At 43.9% G+C, this 16,425-nt stretch overlaps 1 protein-coding gene across 1 annotated transcript; it reads right to left on the bottom strand.

Annotated features, from left to right (window-relative positions):
- Positions 1 to 525: 525 nt before the first annotated feature.
- On the bottom strand, positions 526 to 5,696 carry LOC311490598 (mitochondrial coenzyme A transporter SLC25A42-like). The gene is made up of 8 exons (XM_084548177.1): positions 5,392 to 5,696; positions 4,875 to 5,037; positions 3,746 to 3,857; positions 3,470 to 3,495; positions 2,888 to 3,054; positions 1,951 to 2,067; positions 1,638 to 1,789; positions 526 to 1,535 (listed from the first exon to the last, which is right to left on the bottom strand). The coding sequence occupies exons 2-8, from the start codon at positions 4,959 to 4,961 to the stop codon at positions 1,210 to 1,212; spliced, it is 987 nt and encodes a 328-aa protein (XP_084404303.1). The 5' UTR covers positions 4,962 to 5,037; positions 5,392 to 5,696; the 3' UTR covers positions 526 to 1,209.
- Positions 5,697 to 16,425: the final 10,729 nt, after the last annotated feature.

Here is a 16,425-nt window from a genome sequence, read left to right as displayed (position 1 = left end):
TGTGCAGTTAAAATATTAGCACAACCGAGTCAACAAATCTCAAGTATCATGAGACTTATAATAGCAATTTTAACCACTTTTTGAAATCAATATAAAACAGACCAGCTTAGTCATTGCACCACTGGCTACTGAAGATCTTTGGTCTGCAAGAAAATAACCGGTCGCAATCAACCCGGTCCATTTCTAATTTCAAACTGAGGACCGCTTGTCAGTGCTGCGCATGGGGCCGTTAGTTCTTCTTGTGACACGGCCCCCTCAAGTGGACAAAAGGACTCATCGCTCAGTCGTGGATGGACACTTTATTGCACAGTCAGTTATGTATGTACACTTTACATCTTTGGATATACTCGTCTTAAATGTACATGATCAGAGAGTGTTTGATTTCTCCTTAGTTCACATGGAATTTTGGCCTATTTGGACGATTCATTTTGTGCGTGCGTAAACTCTGCCTTATGAGCGCGTAGATGCATAACTGCACACGGCTTGAAAAGAGAGATTAAATTTCAATAAGGCGCAAAAAGTACCTGTGATATATATAGATTTATTTTTAAAATATTCAATTAGGGTCCACTTATTAGACATTATAAACACGTCAGTGGTGGATGGACAGTGAAAGTGTGCAGTCCTGCTGACATCATCACCCTCCTACAATCATTCAACCCGTCATCAAATTCAATGCACAATGGTGCCCACATAAAAAAAAACATACTGTTTAGCCACCCTTTAAAAGCAATTATCACACAATCACAAGGAAAAAAAACTATTAAAATAAAGATTTCTCTCCAAATTAAAAGAATTAAAACTCATCACAGCCAGAGTGTTGATGCAGGATTAAACTGAAAGAACATTGCAGGTCTAATAAAGTGCAAGCATTATCTTATGAACACAAAGTCCTCCATATAGATCCGTTCAAAACAACACCGTCTCTCTCCGCTCTTTTCCGACAGTAGCAGGATTGTTCTGATTGTGCGAACGACAAATAAAAAAAAAACAAACACTTTATTGTCTCCACGCTTTTTTCTCTGCGAGGAGACATTTCTGCGTGCACAACAGCCTCCTGTCCACTCATCCACCCCTCTCATGTCCTGTTTGCATGGAACAGGAGTGTGTGTAGCAGCGGGACGGCCTTGCAGAGAGCAGAGACTGACCGCCTCCCTCGCGCCAGTCTCGAGTGTGCTTTTCCTGACCACTCCGTCGCTCCAGCGCAATTCAGTGGATGAAGTAGCCCATCTGATGTAATTTGAGCAGGAGGCTGTGCGTGATGTCGAACGTGGTGAAGCTAATCCCCACCGCGACCGGCCCTTTGAGCCAGTTCATGCTCAGTCCCTTGTACAGTCCACGCACAACTCCCTCGTGTTTTATGATCTCTCGCATGGTCCCCATGATCGTGCTGTAGCACGAGCCGGTGACGCCGGCGGTCTGCATGCGCCGACGCACCACGTCCAGAGGGTACGAAGCGGACTGTCCGATCAGGCCTGCACAGGCACCGAAGGCCAAGCGCTCATAAGGGTATGGCTGAGCTCGCTTTGTCTTTTCTGCAGGTAGAAAAAGGACAATAATAAAAACAAAATCTTTGTTTCACTTATTGCACTGAATGCAGACATTTAAAAGAAGAATAATAAAAAAAAGGTTAGTACCTGTGTGTAGTTTTTTGAGGGTCTCATAAGTGAAGAATGTGATCCCTGCGTACGGGATGACACCGAGGATAGTGGGGGTGAAGCCTTTGTAAAGCGTCTTGATACCTTCCTCCTGGGAGATCCGCACAAAGACATGCATGATGTTGCTGTACCTGTTGGGAGGAAAACAAAATGTTGGAGGTAAGGCATTATTTACCAAACCATTCACCGTTAATGTGATATCGTATGAAATGTATTGACTACAATCCAGTCATTTCACAGTAAAGGCAAGACAACAGTCGGATCAGTCCCTCAGTCCACATTAGGTGCTTACATTTCTCTGGCGGTGACTGCCATCCTGGCTCGCACCATGTCCAGAGGGTAGGTAAGCATGGCAGCGGTCGTGCCGGCCAGAGACCCAGCGAGGAAACGTGGGAAAGGAGGCAGAGATCTGAAACAAACAAGGCAAGAATCAGCAAATCTGGTAAAGTGCATGAAACAATCTTTTTTACTGAGGTGGAAAGTAGTTTCAGATTTCAGTGTGTTCATGCATTTCTTGCTGCAAATGTTTAAACAACACTGATGGCCGTTTTCAGGATATGTGGCATCATAACACGTGATTAATTTCAAATAAATGCACGTTTACCACGAAGGTCTCTGTATTTGCACAAAAGAATGGCGTAATACGCACTAGAGAGAGGTGGACACACAGCTAGAGAGTGATGAAACTGCAGCATTTACCAAGTTTGTAGGTTAAAGATTATTATCTGTCATGTGTATAACGTAGACGTACAGCAGCAGTGACAGGAAATAACTATTTGGTAGAGGCTGCAGTGCTTACTCTAATTCTTCCCACTTGGGAACTAATCTTTCCAGTTATTCAAACATCACGTGAACGCGCTGTGAGAAACACACTTGCAGCTCTCCGAGGCCGTACTTTGACTCGGTGGTGCTTTGACTCAGATGCGAATATTAGCATGCTAGCTAGCTCACAGTAACTATGCAAACATATAGATGTTGAGCAGGTATAATGTTTACGGCGTTATCCACCAGCGTAGCATGCAAACACTCAACACTGAACAGGTGACTGATGGGAATGTCATCGGTCGATCAGGTCGCAGATCAAAGTATTGTGGTGAAATCTTTACCTGATGCCAAGTCAGACTTCACGTTAACCCATCCAATGTTTTTCAAAAGATTCCAGTAACAATAAAACCGACCGACACGCCCAGAATCAAGGCTTAAAACTTACATACAGACGCTTTACTCACTTGCCCTGGTAGCCGTAGTAGCTCCCCAGCAGGGTTTTGTACTGTTCATGTGAGCAGAACTGGATGGCAGCGTAGGGCATGACCCTCACCATGGTGGCAGAGTTCCCCCTCCACAGACTGAACAGCCCATCCTTCATGTACGTGCAGTAGATGAGCCTGAACGCCTCCTGGAGACAGGGCATGCTGGGTTAGGAACAGAGGTAGAGGCCTGTCCTGTTTTCTGTATGCTATTCATGTTCAGCAATGTTAAATGTACAATAAAGACTGAATGTGTGTGTATCTAAATGTGCAAATGAGGGCATTCAGTTTAATATAAGTTTAATATGAAAAAAACCTAATGAATAAACTTTATATCTTAATGTGCCTGAGCCTAGCATGATAAATATGAGGTCAAATTAATAGTTTCTTTCTGACAAAATAAAATATTAGGTTGTTGTTGTTTCACAATGAAGAAAATCAAGTAAATACTCAGATGTTTTTATGATGTAAATTCTCCCTCTTATCACTGCAGTCACATGACACAAATTGCGCAAATCAAGAGATTATCAGCTCCTGATCTGGTGTCAGGGCACCGGAACTCACCTTAGCCGAGAATCTTTTCGAAGACACTGTGAAACAAAACAAGGGACACCATGAACCTCGTGGTTTAACAACAACACACTCGCCCATGAAGGCTAAACATCTACTAAGAGGATTAGCAATTAGCCAGGAACAGTTACAACAGCCGGAAAACTCTGGTGCAAACAGAAAAACGGTTGTTGCATTTGCTGTGATGCAATACGCACAACAGTTTAGTCGCTTACGCGTGGCCCTTTTTTGTCTGCTTATTATTATGTGCAGAGAAAGGGTTATTCTTGCCTTGGAAAATGATCTTGGTCCGATCCAGAGGTGCGATGACCGTTTTGGCCACAGCTCCAGCGAACGCACCACACAGCAGGGAGTCCAGAGCGGTCAATCTGGGCCTCAGGTCCTGTGTGGAGACATTTTGTCACATTATACTGACAGCAACATAAATATTTTGTCATGGCTTTACACTGGCTAATTTTAAGCACGGATTAAAAAAAAAAAAAAAGTTTCATCATTTATCTTCATGTGGTTGTGTGAGCCTCGCACATGTGGCACAAACACGCTTATCAGTAGATATGTTAACACGTCCATCCGTCAGCGCCGAAGGGGCAAAAGTCAGCACGTGGGTTTCAGCCACAGCGACTCGAATACATGACTGAATCTCACGAGATAACACCTCCGTGTTTGCGCGTTGGCATTTATTCTGGGGGACAGTTGAACCCAATAAACACTCCCACTGACTGATAAAAAGAACGGCTGGAAATGGAAACAAACATGTTTCGCAATTCAGGTCAGAGGAGAAAGGACGTGGTTCTGGATTTCATTCATTTACATTTGTGTTGCCATTTACCATTTACCATTAAACGCAAAACATGTGTTCAGTACTACCCGCTGCATTGCTTTGTAAACTTAGACCAGCTTTGGATTAGCTGGAACCTCCCTTCTATTTACAGCAGCGTACCAGTAGAGGCATGTCCTTCGAATGCATGTCTAATACCAGGAAGGCTGTGCTGGATATCACAGTAACAACAACAACAACCACCACTTAACACTGAATAAAGTCACACTGTTTAGTTTGTTCTGCAGTGTATCATAAATTTATCACAAATCAGGTGAAAATAATGGGAAGATTTGATTAGTGGTGCTTTTTAAAATGGCTCTATTTTCTTTTTAAATAATGCACACTACCTAAAAGTGTAATAATAAGATAGTTTTTTTTGCTTTAAAGCTCTGATCTACAACCAGATTTTGTCACAATTAATAATTTCTTCCTCTGTAAACAAGGAGCTTTAACTTCGCCCTAAATGCTTTAACGTGCCCAAACAGGTTTCCGATAATGAATCATCTGCACATCTAGCAGAACCAGTGAGGAGTAATAATAATAATAATAATAATAGTAACAGTAATAATAGGAATTCACCTTTGTTTGGCTGGAAGGTGGCAGAGTCAGCACAGTGGCCTGGGCCACGGGCAGACCCCTCTGGTGGTCGTGCACACGGTGGGCCATAGGTGCCCTTCACAGGTTACCAAGGCTGTCAGTCACCCGGTCACTCATTCACAGTGGCGGGGTGGGAAGAGACCCACTGCAGGATGAGAAGAAATGGATTACAAAAACACTTCTATCACAACAACAGGCCCTCGTGTCGCAGTGCCTCCTTCCCATAGAGCGGCTACGTGATTGAACGCACGCTCGCCTCCTGCAAAATCCAGCCTGGCTTGTAAACAGAAGCCTCGCTTTGCAGAAGATCAATCCGCCCGTATTTACCAGCGCAGAAAACAATTTCACAGTCGATATTAATGCACTGACCCACATGTCGCTCACCTCAAACTGACCACACCTCATGTAAATAAACTGCGAGTCATACTTCCACAAACGGTGAATAAACACTCATCTGCATGGCTACTGCGCTTCAGTGTAGTTGGAGGTCAGCTGTTACCTTCAGTAGTGTTTTAATGGACCTCGTGTTTACAAGCCTTCGTCGTGTTGAATCAGTCTTCTCTGCAGCCCCTTTGCACTCATTAGTTGTTTGCTCGCTGGAGGCTCGTCTCTCACTCGCCTTATAACTTCCCACACCATACGAGGTTGCCCGTGCGTCTTCACACGTTGTTGACGTTTTGTGAAAAATGAAATGAAAAGACAGGTGTCAAGCGGCGGCAGAGCGTGAAGTCTATTTATAAACGACGTGGCTCGAGAGAAGGAAAGTCGGAGCTGCTCCCTGCTTCCACGCGCAAGGTTATTTGGGCTTTTCTGTGTCTTAAAGAAACTGGGGCAGAGTGTGTCACTGTTTTGGACTACAGTACCCAAGAGCTAATCCCGTTGTTGTTGCGAAATCCCGCGAGATGATAAACAACAGTGGGTTGCCATGTCAGTGGGAAGAACCGTTTTGTGTTCTGTGTCGTTGTTAAAAGCACCAGGTACAAATGAAAGTGTTATTGAGAATGAAGAAACTGAGTTGAATTGAGTCTTTGCGAGTCACTTTATTTCTAACCTAAGTGTGCTAACAAGCTGCTGGAGATCTTAAATTTTATTTTTTAATGTTTTCAGCTTCTTCTCCACTTTGTTTTGTAGTAACTGTGACTTTAACTCTGAGCTCTGGGAGACAGCTTTTCTCTCGATTTGCTGAACTTTTACAAACAATTCAGATTAGATTTATTTAAATTTATTAAATGTATTTATTTAGATTAATTCATTGTCATTGCATATTGTCCAGGTACATACACAACAAAATGCAGAGTGACATCTAACCAAAAGTGCAAATAGCAAAAAGTGTTAAATTAACTTAATAACAGGGAAGAAGCTCCAACTGTTTTATTAGGTTAGTAAGTATTTTACAATAATAGACTATAAGAAGATGTGATACTAATATATAGATTGGTATATGCAGTATGCACAGTCTAATTTATATGTTAGTATTACATACTTTTAATATAGTATTATTGTGAAATAATACTACAACAGTCATAGCCTGTAGCAATTTTCTCCACTGAGTAACTATATTTCCCTGATTCAACTGTTTTACTGAAGTAACGGTGCAGGATTTAAAGGGTGTGTGTTCATCTTCCGCCACATCAGAAAATACTGCTTTTAACTCTCTGTCTCTGCATGTCCTCGTCCAGGTGCCGTCTCACTGACTGGACTCTACCTGATGTATGGATATGGTGCCGCCCTCCTCTGCAACCAGGGCCCGTATTCCTAAAGATTCTGGGAATCCTCTCAGAGAGCTCCTAACTTAGCCTAAAAATTCCCAGCAAGGAGTCGTAGCTTAGGAGTGATTCCAGAACATTCTCAGAGAACTCTGAGCAAGGAATGGACAGAAGCTCTTATAGTAGTGAGGAGGTGTGGTTGACCCCGTTGCTAGGTATGAGTCATCATTTCAAAAGTGTGTTGTGATTGGCTGACCCTAAAAGCTCGATAAAAATACACTTTTGGTGATAATGGGCATAGAATGGACATTCAAACCAATAGACTTAATTGAAAATCTCTGTTAAATAAATAGTAAGCTATACTTTAAAATTATCCTACAACATGTGTGATTAAACTCAGGCCCACTTGCACAGTATTCACATGCTGATAGTTCTGTTTATTTGTTTCCATTCATTTACCATGCTGGTCATTTTTGCCCTTCATCCATTTGGTATTAATGAGGGTGAAATGGTTCAGCTTTCATCAGTTTCTGTGATAGCTAACCAGCCTAGAAGAATCAGTGTTGGCTGGTGTTCAAACCTTCCACAAACGGAACAGCAATGGAGAAGAAGAGAAGTAGGAAACCCAACTGGACAGAGGAACAGCGTTTGCTTCTGGCTCAATTGGTCAATGAGAATAAAAGTGTTTAAGAGGTAGATTTGGTTCCAGTGTCGCACCACAAGCCAATGGGCAGGCATGGGAAAACATAGTACAACAGATAAATGCCTCCTTTCTGCCATTTTCTCCTCTACTTAAGAAACTCTTAAGCCTCTTAAAAGTCCTCCTCCCTGCTCTTAACAGATCTCACCTTAGGAGTTCTCATAAGAGCTAAGATTCTTTAGGAATATCTTTTATCTTTACCACGATCTACTCTTAATTTTGAGGGGAAATTCTTAGAAAACATCATGATTCTACGAATTTTCTTAGAATTTGACAACAAGGAGCAACTCTTTGCTCTAAGAATCTTTAGGAATATGGCCCCTGGATTGTTATTGATGCTTTAGAAATAAATTGGACTTGAATAAGTTTTTCTTCCATGTCTCTCCATCTTGCTTGGTAACGGGAGTCGCACCAGAAAAACTAGTTTCTCAGGGAGAGCTAGTCCTCCCTTGTTCTTTGTCAGATGAAGTTTGTTGTTTTATTCTTGGATTTCTCTCTTTGCCAGATGGACCTTGATAATAATTGATCCCAATGTGTTCATCAGTAATATTAATCATAGTCTGAATATAGTGTAACACCCCAGGGCAGGACATTCATTTTAACTGACTCCTTTATTTTCTGACTCAGGGTTAAATATATAAGTTCTTGAAATGTAAAGTTTGGGTCTTTGGATGTTTAATTTCTTTCCTGAAACATAAGCTAAAGTTTGTAAAACAGTTTCTGGGTTTGACAGGTAAATTAAAACATCACCTGTGAACATGAACAGAGCTGGTCCCTCTCTCTAACTCCAAGGAGTTTGATCTGGTTGAGTTATTATTCAATCCTAGAAAGGCTTTAATTGTTGCTTCTGGTTTATAACTGTTGGTTGTCTCTGTCATTTGTCTGCACATCAGGATGAACTCAGAGTAGACTGACGTTAAGTTCCTCCTGCTGATGAATAAAGAAAGTCAGAGGCCTCTTATCTCTTAAAAACTAAATCATTTAGGATGAAGATGTGGAAACTCAGTCAACACATGGTTCTAGTTTCCTGATCTGGACGTTGGTTTTCCTGAATCTACAACAGAGAGCAAAGTTAGCGTGACCCACACATTGATGGGAAATCACACTGGACCAGAACTGTACTTCCTGTTATTTAGTTCATTTAGATTTTAAAAGGAGAATTGTTGAGGTTCTGGTCTGTAACAAAGACAAATTAAAACATTAAGTAAATAAACACAGTTGCTTTGAAATTTGTCCAGCAACAGCTTTCAGTGCTCGACAAGATTCATCGTCTTTACAGAGAAATAGAAATATTACGTGTTAAACACTGTTTGTGAAATAATTATTTGAAGTGTCTAATATATCAGTTGGTGTTGTTTGCAGGAGACTGAAATCATAACTCTCATCACCTTGTGTTTCTATTCTACAGTCTGTCCGATAGCACCAGAGGAAGAGGAGGAGACTCGGTGAGGAAGAGGAGAGAGTGAAGGTTTCCCTCTTCATCCTGGAGGATCCTGTCAAAGAGACTGTTTCTGTTTCTTTTCTATCAGATGTGTTTTATATCTGTCTTGATTTAAAAATCCACCCTTGATCTAGTAGCTGTCACATTTCTGTCATAACATTATGACCACCTTCCTGACTCCTCTAGACCTCTGAAGGTGTTCCAGATCCTTTAAGTCCTGCAGGTTGAGAGGTGGAATCTCCGTGGATTAGACAAGTTTGTCCAGGACGTCCCACAGATGCCGGACTGGAATGAGATCTGGTTGAATCTGGAGTCAACACCTTGAACTCATTCCTGAAGCAGGACTCTTTCAGCTGGACTCATCCAGCTGAAAGAGATCATCCAGGGAATCCTGTCTCCACGAAAGGGTGGACATGATCTGCAGGGATGCTGAGGTAGGAGCTACGAGTCAAAGGAACGTGACTGAAAGAACCCAAGGTCTCCCATGGACCACACTGTTTCCACCGGCTGGTCTTCTTCACGCCACACTGGCCAGCCTTAGCACCACACCTGCATCAATGATCCTTGGTCCATGACCCTGTCTCTGGTTCTTCTTCTTCCTTGGACCACTGCTGATTGGTTCTGACCCCTGCAGAACAGTAACCTGGAGATGTTCTGACCCAGTTGTCTAGTCATCACAGACTTGTTTTTTTAAATGAGATTACACACTAAAAACCACAGAGTTAAAAATGGACCCAGCACTGATTTACTTTACAAATACTTTATTTTAATTCATTCATTTTCTGTAACTGTTTATTCCTGTGAAGGGTTGCGAGCCTATTGGAGCCTATCCCAGCTGTCATTGGGCGAGAGGTGGGGAACACCCTGGACAGTCTATCACAGGGCTAACACAGAGAGAGAGAGTCAACCATTCACACTCACGTGCACACCTACGGCCAATTTAGAACCAATTAACCTAATGAGCATGTCTTTGGATGTACCCGGAGAGAACGCACGCGGACACAGGGAGAACATGCAAACGCACGGAAAGGCCCAGTCGGCCCATGGATTCGAACCTGGGACCTTCTCGCTGTGAGGCATCAGTGCTAACCACCTCCCCACTGTGCCGCCCCCTTATTTTAATTTTGACCCAGAATTATTTTTAGATTATTGTTGATGGTTTTTACTGCTAAAATATCTTTATTTATATATGTGTCGCCATGGCTACTCTCTACTCCCACTATATTCAACAATGAGTTGTGCTGAATGAGCTCAGACTGGACCGGATTTGACCTGATGAGTTTTAGTGGCTGTGACATTATTGATATTAGACCATTGATAAGAAATAAAACCTGTTAATAAATCTAAACGTCTCAGATCACATCCATTTACATCTGCTGATCTGTAGTTGAGCTGCAGTGGCAACAGCCAGTGAATTCTGGACTTAGAGGAGCTAGCTAATGCTATTTACTGAATACAGACTAGAAGTTATCTAATCTAATGACCAATCTTTAAAGGACAAAAGACTACAAAAGACAAATCTTTTGGCTCGGAGAGGCCGCCGGTATAAGATAAAATTCAGTTTGGAGCTATTAACCTTACTCCTCTGAGTCTGGCTCCTGACAACACATCAAGATGACATGTTGATAACAGTAGCCTCATATTCTGCTCTGTGGTTCTATAGTTCCTGCCTCCAGCTGACCGCCGTGACGTAGCTGTGACGTAGGACAGGTCTATTGTGTAATACAACTGAGCCATGCAATCATCTTTAGTGTCTGTGCAAAGGTTTTTAATTTGATAGAAAAACTAAACGCCCCAAACAACGCAGTCTTTTCTACCAGAAGAAACAGAAATTTAGTTGAACTGTTGATTTGACAAAAAAAAAGAAGAGATAAGGAGGAACTCGAATGTTGTTTTTTTTTAATGGAATTTAAAACAGAATAAAAGGAAGTAAAACGGAATAAAAGGAAATGAAGTGCAATAAAAGGAAATGAAACAAAATGAAAGGAAATAAAATGAAAAATTAGGGAACAAACCGGAGTACCCGGGGAAAACCCTCTGTACCAAAGTAGACAGTAGCACAAGCTGACAAAAGCTGAGGACAGGGAATCAAACCCTTGTCTTGTAGCTGTCAGGTTGTACTACTGTCCAGTAAGATGAGTCTTAGAACTCTAAAACTAACCTGCACACGGGACTGACCTTAAAGGCTGAAGAGATTCCTGGTGGGTTGGCATGTAGATTTCATCAGATGTTCTTTGAAAGAAGCCACAATCACTCTGTCAATCACTGGTCGGCCAAGATCCATGAAAATCACAGCATTGTCTGCAGATTTCCACTTTTCGCAGAGGTCCTTCAAGACAGCCTTGTGGAGGTCATTGAACCTTTCCGGATGTATGTTAACATTGTCTCGCTTGAATTCATCCCAGATTTTGATGAACAGCCTGGAGCGGATGTCCTCAAACTTGTCCTTATCGCATTTTACCTTTGCTTTACTGAAGGCCCGTAAAATTAGGTTCACAACAAAAGCGCTGACACACAGTTTGCACCTTTCTTGATCATCTCTTGAGGCCTCATCAAGTTTTTCTTCTTCTCCAGTTGTTGTCAGACTCAGATCTTCATCTTCCTCTTCTATAGTCTCCAGAGAGAACGCTCTCATCTTGCCTCGGGCTGGTTTGCCTTCGGGTGACTGGTGACGTTCAGTGACCTCTGCGGTGGTGGTCTCTGGTGAGATGCGGGCAGGGGTAACGTCTGGTGATTGAGTTGATGCCACTCCAACGTGTCGTCTCATAAACAAGCCTCTAAATGCGGCCCTCAATCTTTTCAGAAACGATCTCCTTTCTGGAGCAGGTGTCTCCTCCGGATCCTGGACTTCTTCAACCTCAGACTGAGCACTCCTGCCCTCAACTACTCTATCCATCTGCTCACACCAGCCCAAGTCTTGGGCTAGTGTGTCTTCTGGTAACTGGTGTTGAGGCACAAGGACCTCCACAATGGTGGTCTCTGGTGAGATGCGGGCAGGGGTAACGTCTGGTGATTGAGTTGATGCCACTCCAACGCGTCGTCTCATAAACAAGCCTCTAAATGCGGCCCTCAATCTTTTCAGAAACGATCTCCTTTCTGGAGCAGGTGTCTCCTCCGGATCCTGAACTTCTTCAACCTCAGACTGAGCACTCCTGCCCTCAACTACTCCGTCCATCTGCTCACACCACCTCAAGTCTATCATGCCCCCCATTCTCTTCAGGGACAGTTTGCATGTCCCGCATTCAGGACTCTTGTCCTCTTCATCTTCAGAGGTAGCAGCATCATCCTCAACTACTCTGTCCATCTGCTCAAAGTCTTGGGCTGGTATGTCTTCTGGTAACTGGTGTTGAGGCACAAGGACCTCCACAATGGTGGTCTCTGGTGAGATGCGGGCAGGGGTAACAGCGGGTGGTTTCACAAACAAGCCACTAAATGCAGTACTCGCTCCTTTCAGAGACATTTTCTTCTTAGACTTTGGACATCTGGCTGGAGCAGGTCTTTCTCTCAGACCCTGGACTTCTTCATCCTCAGACTGAGCAGTGCTTCCTTCAACTACTCTGTCCAGAGAGGAGGTTTCCAGTTGCTCAAAGTCTTGGGCTGGTTTGTCTTCAGGGTCTATGAGCACCACAGCGGTGGGCTCTGGAAATTGCTCATCAGGAACAGTGACCACCATAGTAGTGACCTTAGTAGTGCCCTGCTGCTGAGGCCCAATGCTCTCTGCAGCACCAATGTCTGGTGACTTTATTGATGCTGATCTGACTACTGCAGGTCGCACCTTGAAAATCGTTTTAGCTAAAAAGCCTATAGTCTTGATTTTCACAGACAGTTTCTTCTTGGACTTTGGGTGAACAATTGAAGCCTTGCTCTCTGCCAAGCTCTTGGTCTCTTTATCAGACTGAGTGCTTTCTTTGTTCTCTACTACAATCTCCAGAGAGGAGGCTTCCATCTGCTCAAAGTCTTGGGCTGGTTTGTCGCCTGGTAAGTGATGCTCAGGTACAACCACCTCCACAGTAGCGCCTGCCTGAAACTGCTGCTCAGGTACAATGAGCACCACACCAGCAACATTTGGAAACTGCTGCTCAGGTACAATGACCTCTACAGAGGTCACCCGTGGGACGTCTGTTGACTGTGTTGATGCCACTGTGAATAAAGGTTTCACAAAGAACCCTTTAATCATGCCCCCCATTCTCTTCAGGGACAGTTTGCATGTCCCGCATTCAGGACTCTTGTCCTCTTCATCTTCAGAGGTAGCAGCATCATCCTCAACTACTCTGTCCATCTGCTCAAAATCTTGGGCTGGTATGTCTTCAGGTAACTGGTGTTGAGGCACAAGGACCTCCACAATGGTGGTCTCTGGTGAGATGCGGGCAGGGGTAACAGCGGGTGGTTTCACAAACAAGCCACTTAATGCAGTACTCGCTCCTTTCAGAGACATTTTCTTCTTAGACTTTGGACATCTGGCTGGAGCAGGCCTTTCTTCCAGACCCTGGACTTCTTCATCCTCAGACTGAGCAGTGCTTCCCTCAACTACTCTGTCCAGAGAGGAGGTTTCCAGTTGCTCAAAGTCTTGGGCTGGTTTGTCTTCAGGGTCTATGAGCACCACAGCGGTGGGCTCTGGAAATTGCTCATCAGGAACAGTGACCACCATAGTAGTGACCTTAGTAGTGCCCTGCTGCTGAGGCCCAATGCTCTCTGCAGCACCAATGTCAGGTGACTTTATTGATGCTGATCTGACTACTGCAGGTCGCACCTTGAAAATCGTTTTAGCTAAAAAGCCTATAGTCTTGATTTTCACAGACAGTTTCTTCTTGGACTTTGGGTGAACAATTGAAGCCTTGCTCTCTGCCAAGCTCTTGGTCTCTTTATCAGACTGAGTGCTTTCTTTGTCCTCTACTACAATCTCCAGAGAGGAGGCTTCCATCTGCTCAAAGTCTTGGGCTGGTTTGTCGCCTGGTAAGTGATGTTCAGGTACAACCACCTCCACAGTAGCGCCTGCCTGAAACTGCTGCTCAGGTACAATGAGCACCACACCAGCAACATTTGGAAACTGCTGCTCAGGTACAATGACCTCTACAGAGGTCACCCGTGGGACGTCTGTTGACTGTGTTGATGCCACTGTGAATGAAGGTTTCACAAAGAACCCTTTAATCATGCCCCCCATTCTCTTCAGGGACAGTTTGCATGTCCCGCATTCAGGACTCTTGTCCTCTTCATCTTCAGAGGTAGCAGCATCATCCTCAACTACTCTGTCCATTTGCTCAAAGTCTTGGGCTGGTATGTCTTCAGGTAACTGGTGTTGAGGCACAAGGACCTCCACAATGGTGGTCTCTGGTGAGATGCGGGCAGGGTTAACAGCAGGTGGTTTCACAAACAAGCCACTAAATACAGTACTCGCTCCTTTCAGAGACATTTTCTTCTTAGACTTTGGACGTCTGGCTGGAGCAGGTCTTTCTTCCAGACCCTGGACTTCTTCATCCTCAGACTGAGCAGTGCTCCCCTCAACTACTCTGTCCAGAGAGGAGGTTTCCAGTTGCTCAAAGTCTTGGGCTGGTTTGTCTTCAGGGTCTATGAGCACCACAGCGGTGGGCTCTGAAAATTGCTCATCGGGCACAGTGACCACTATAGTACTGACCTTAGTAGCGACCTGCTGCTGAGGCCCAATGCTCTCTGCAGCACCAATGTCTGATGACTTTATTGATGCTGATCTGACTACTGCAGATCGCACCTTGAAAATCCTTTTAGCTAAAAAGCCTATAGTCTTGATTTTCACAGACAGTTTCTTCTTGGACTTTGGGTGAACAATTGAAGCCTTGCTCTCTGCCAAGCTCTTGGTCTCTTTATCAGACTGAGTGCTTTCTTTGTCCACTACTACAATCTCCAGAGAGGAGGCTTCCATTTGCTCAAAGTCTTGGGCTGGTTTGTCACCTGGTAAGTGATGCTCAGGTACAACCACCTCCACAGTAGCGCCTGCCTGAAACTGCTGCTCAGGTACAATGAGCACCACACCAGCAACATTTGGAAACTGCTGCTCAGGTACAATGACCTCTACAGAGGTCACCCGTGGGACGTCTGTTGACTGTGTTGATGCCACTGTGAATGAAGGTTTCACAAAGTACCCTTTAATCATGCCCCCAATTCTCTTCAGGGACAGTTTGCATGTCCTGCATTCAGGACTCTTGTCCTCTTTACCTTCAGACTTAGCAGCGTCATCCTCAACTACTTTATCCTTGAGAGAGGAGGAGTCTGGGGTTGCTTCTTCTTGGATTTCCTCTTTCTCTGTGTCAGCTGTTTTTTTAGTCTTACGGCTCTCCTTGACTCCTGGGGAGGCTGTCTCCTGGATGTCTGTGTCTAAAGACTGAATGCAGCTATCAGTTTTTCTAGACTCCACATCTTCTGACTTTTTGTCAGCGTCTAAGTCTTCCAGGGGGGTGACCACACGTTTTTTCTTCTTAGGTGGTTTCGTAGGTTGGCGCCTCGCCTTCCCAATGAATTCTTCCAACATCTTGCTGATATAATGAACCATAGCTTTAATTCTGTATTTGGGAGGGATGTGCTGTTTAGCTTCAGGCTCTGAAGCGTCCTTGCCAGCAGAGAGGACAGAGTTGACGCTCTCAGCCACGTCTTGGGCAATTAAGCTGGTCAACACCTCTGAGCTCTCAGAGCTGACCACTTCTTTAACCTCCAGGACTTGAACAAAGGTTTGAAGAAGTGTGTCGCCCACACTGGACATGACAACCTCCTCAGAGACAAGACGTCTCTGTTTCTCCAGGAAGGAGTTAGAAATGTGCACTATCAAGTCTGTGACCAGCTGTGCCAGCATATATTTGGTATTATCGTCTGGTTTACCGGATCTCAAACATGCCCACTGGCCTGGTGTGATCATGCTAAAAAAGGATTCGATCGGTGGACGAACCATGTCCACTGTGATCTGTGGCATCTCCTCTGTCTGGGAATGACTCCTTCTGTCCATTGGAACTGTTGTTGGTGTCGTGTTACGATACATTGCCTTGGATGCGTTGGTTTACGGGTTTTAAAATCTGTCAACTTACCTGAATGTCGAAGATCAAGAGAATCTCTGATGAATCTGGTCCTATTTAAACTATTCATGAGATCAAAAGCAAACTCCTTTGATGTTTGCTAATTGTGGGCGGGGCTTAGGAGATCAAAGGAATTTGACCTCACCAGCGAGGTCACATGCCTCTGACATCACCAGTGTTACCATGGTAACATGGACCTGTCCATCCAGTGGCCCTCAACAATCAATCAAACTGCAGACAGAGGTTCCATCTTGTATTTGGTAGAAAGTAAAGAATTTATTACTAAATCAACTGTTTTCAGTTAATTTACCACGTTTCCATCAGTGTATTGCAAAATTTTACAAAAATGTTTTTCCACATGATAACAATGGACTTTTGTGTTAACAGTGAATTCAAAGAACACTGCAAGCTGTAGTGACATTTGTGTGGAGGTTTATGTCAGGATACGCCGTAGAGCGGCCAAAGAATCATACATCATTCTTAAGTCTTGGCATGAGGAACTACGGTCAGTCTGTTACGAACTAAAGGAACAAGCAAACCCTGCTGCTTTTATTTTTAACACTGTGATGACTGACTGTCACACAGACGAGTTCACATTAGTTTTAGTCTTTGTACAGCATTGCTCCAACAACTGTGGCTCGTCTCAGTT

Source organism: Chelon labrosus (genome assembly GCF_963514085.1).
Source record: "Chelon labrosus genome assembly, chromosome: 7".
Taxonomy (NCBI): Eukaryota; Metazoa; Chordata; class Actinopteri; order Mugiliformes; family Mugilidae; genus Chelon; species Chelon labrosus.
Note: the sequence above shows the minus strand (reverse complement) of the source record. Positions and strands in the feature narration are given on the sequence as shown.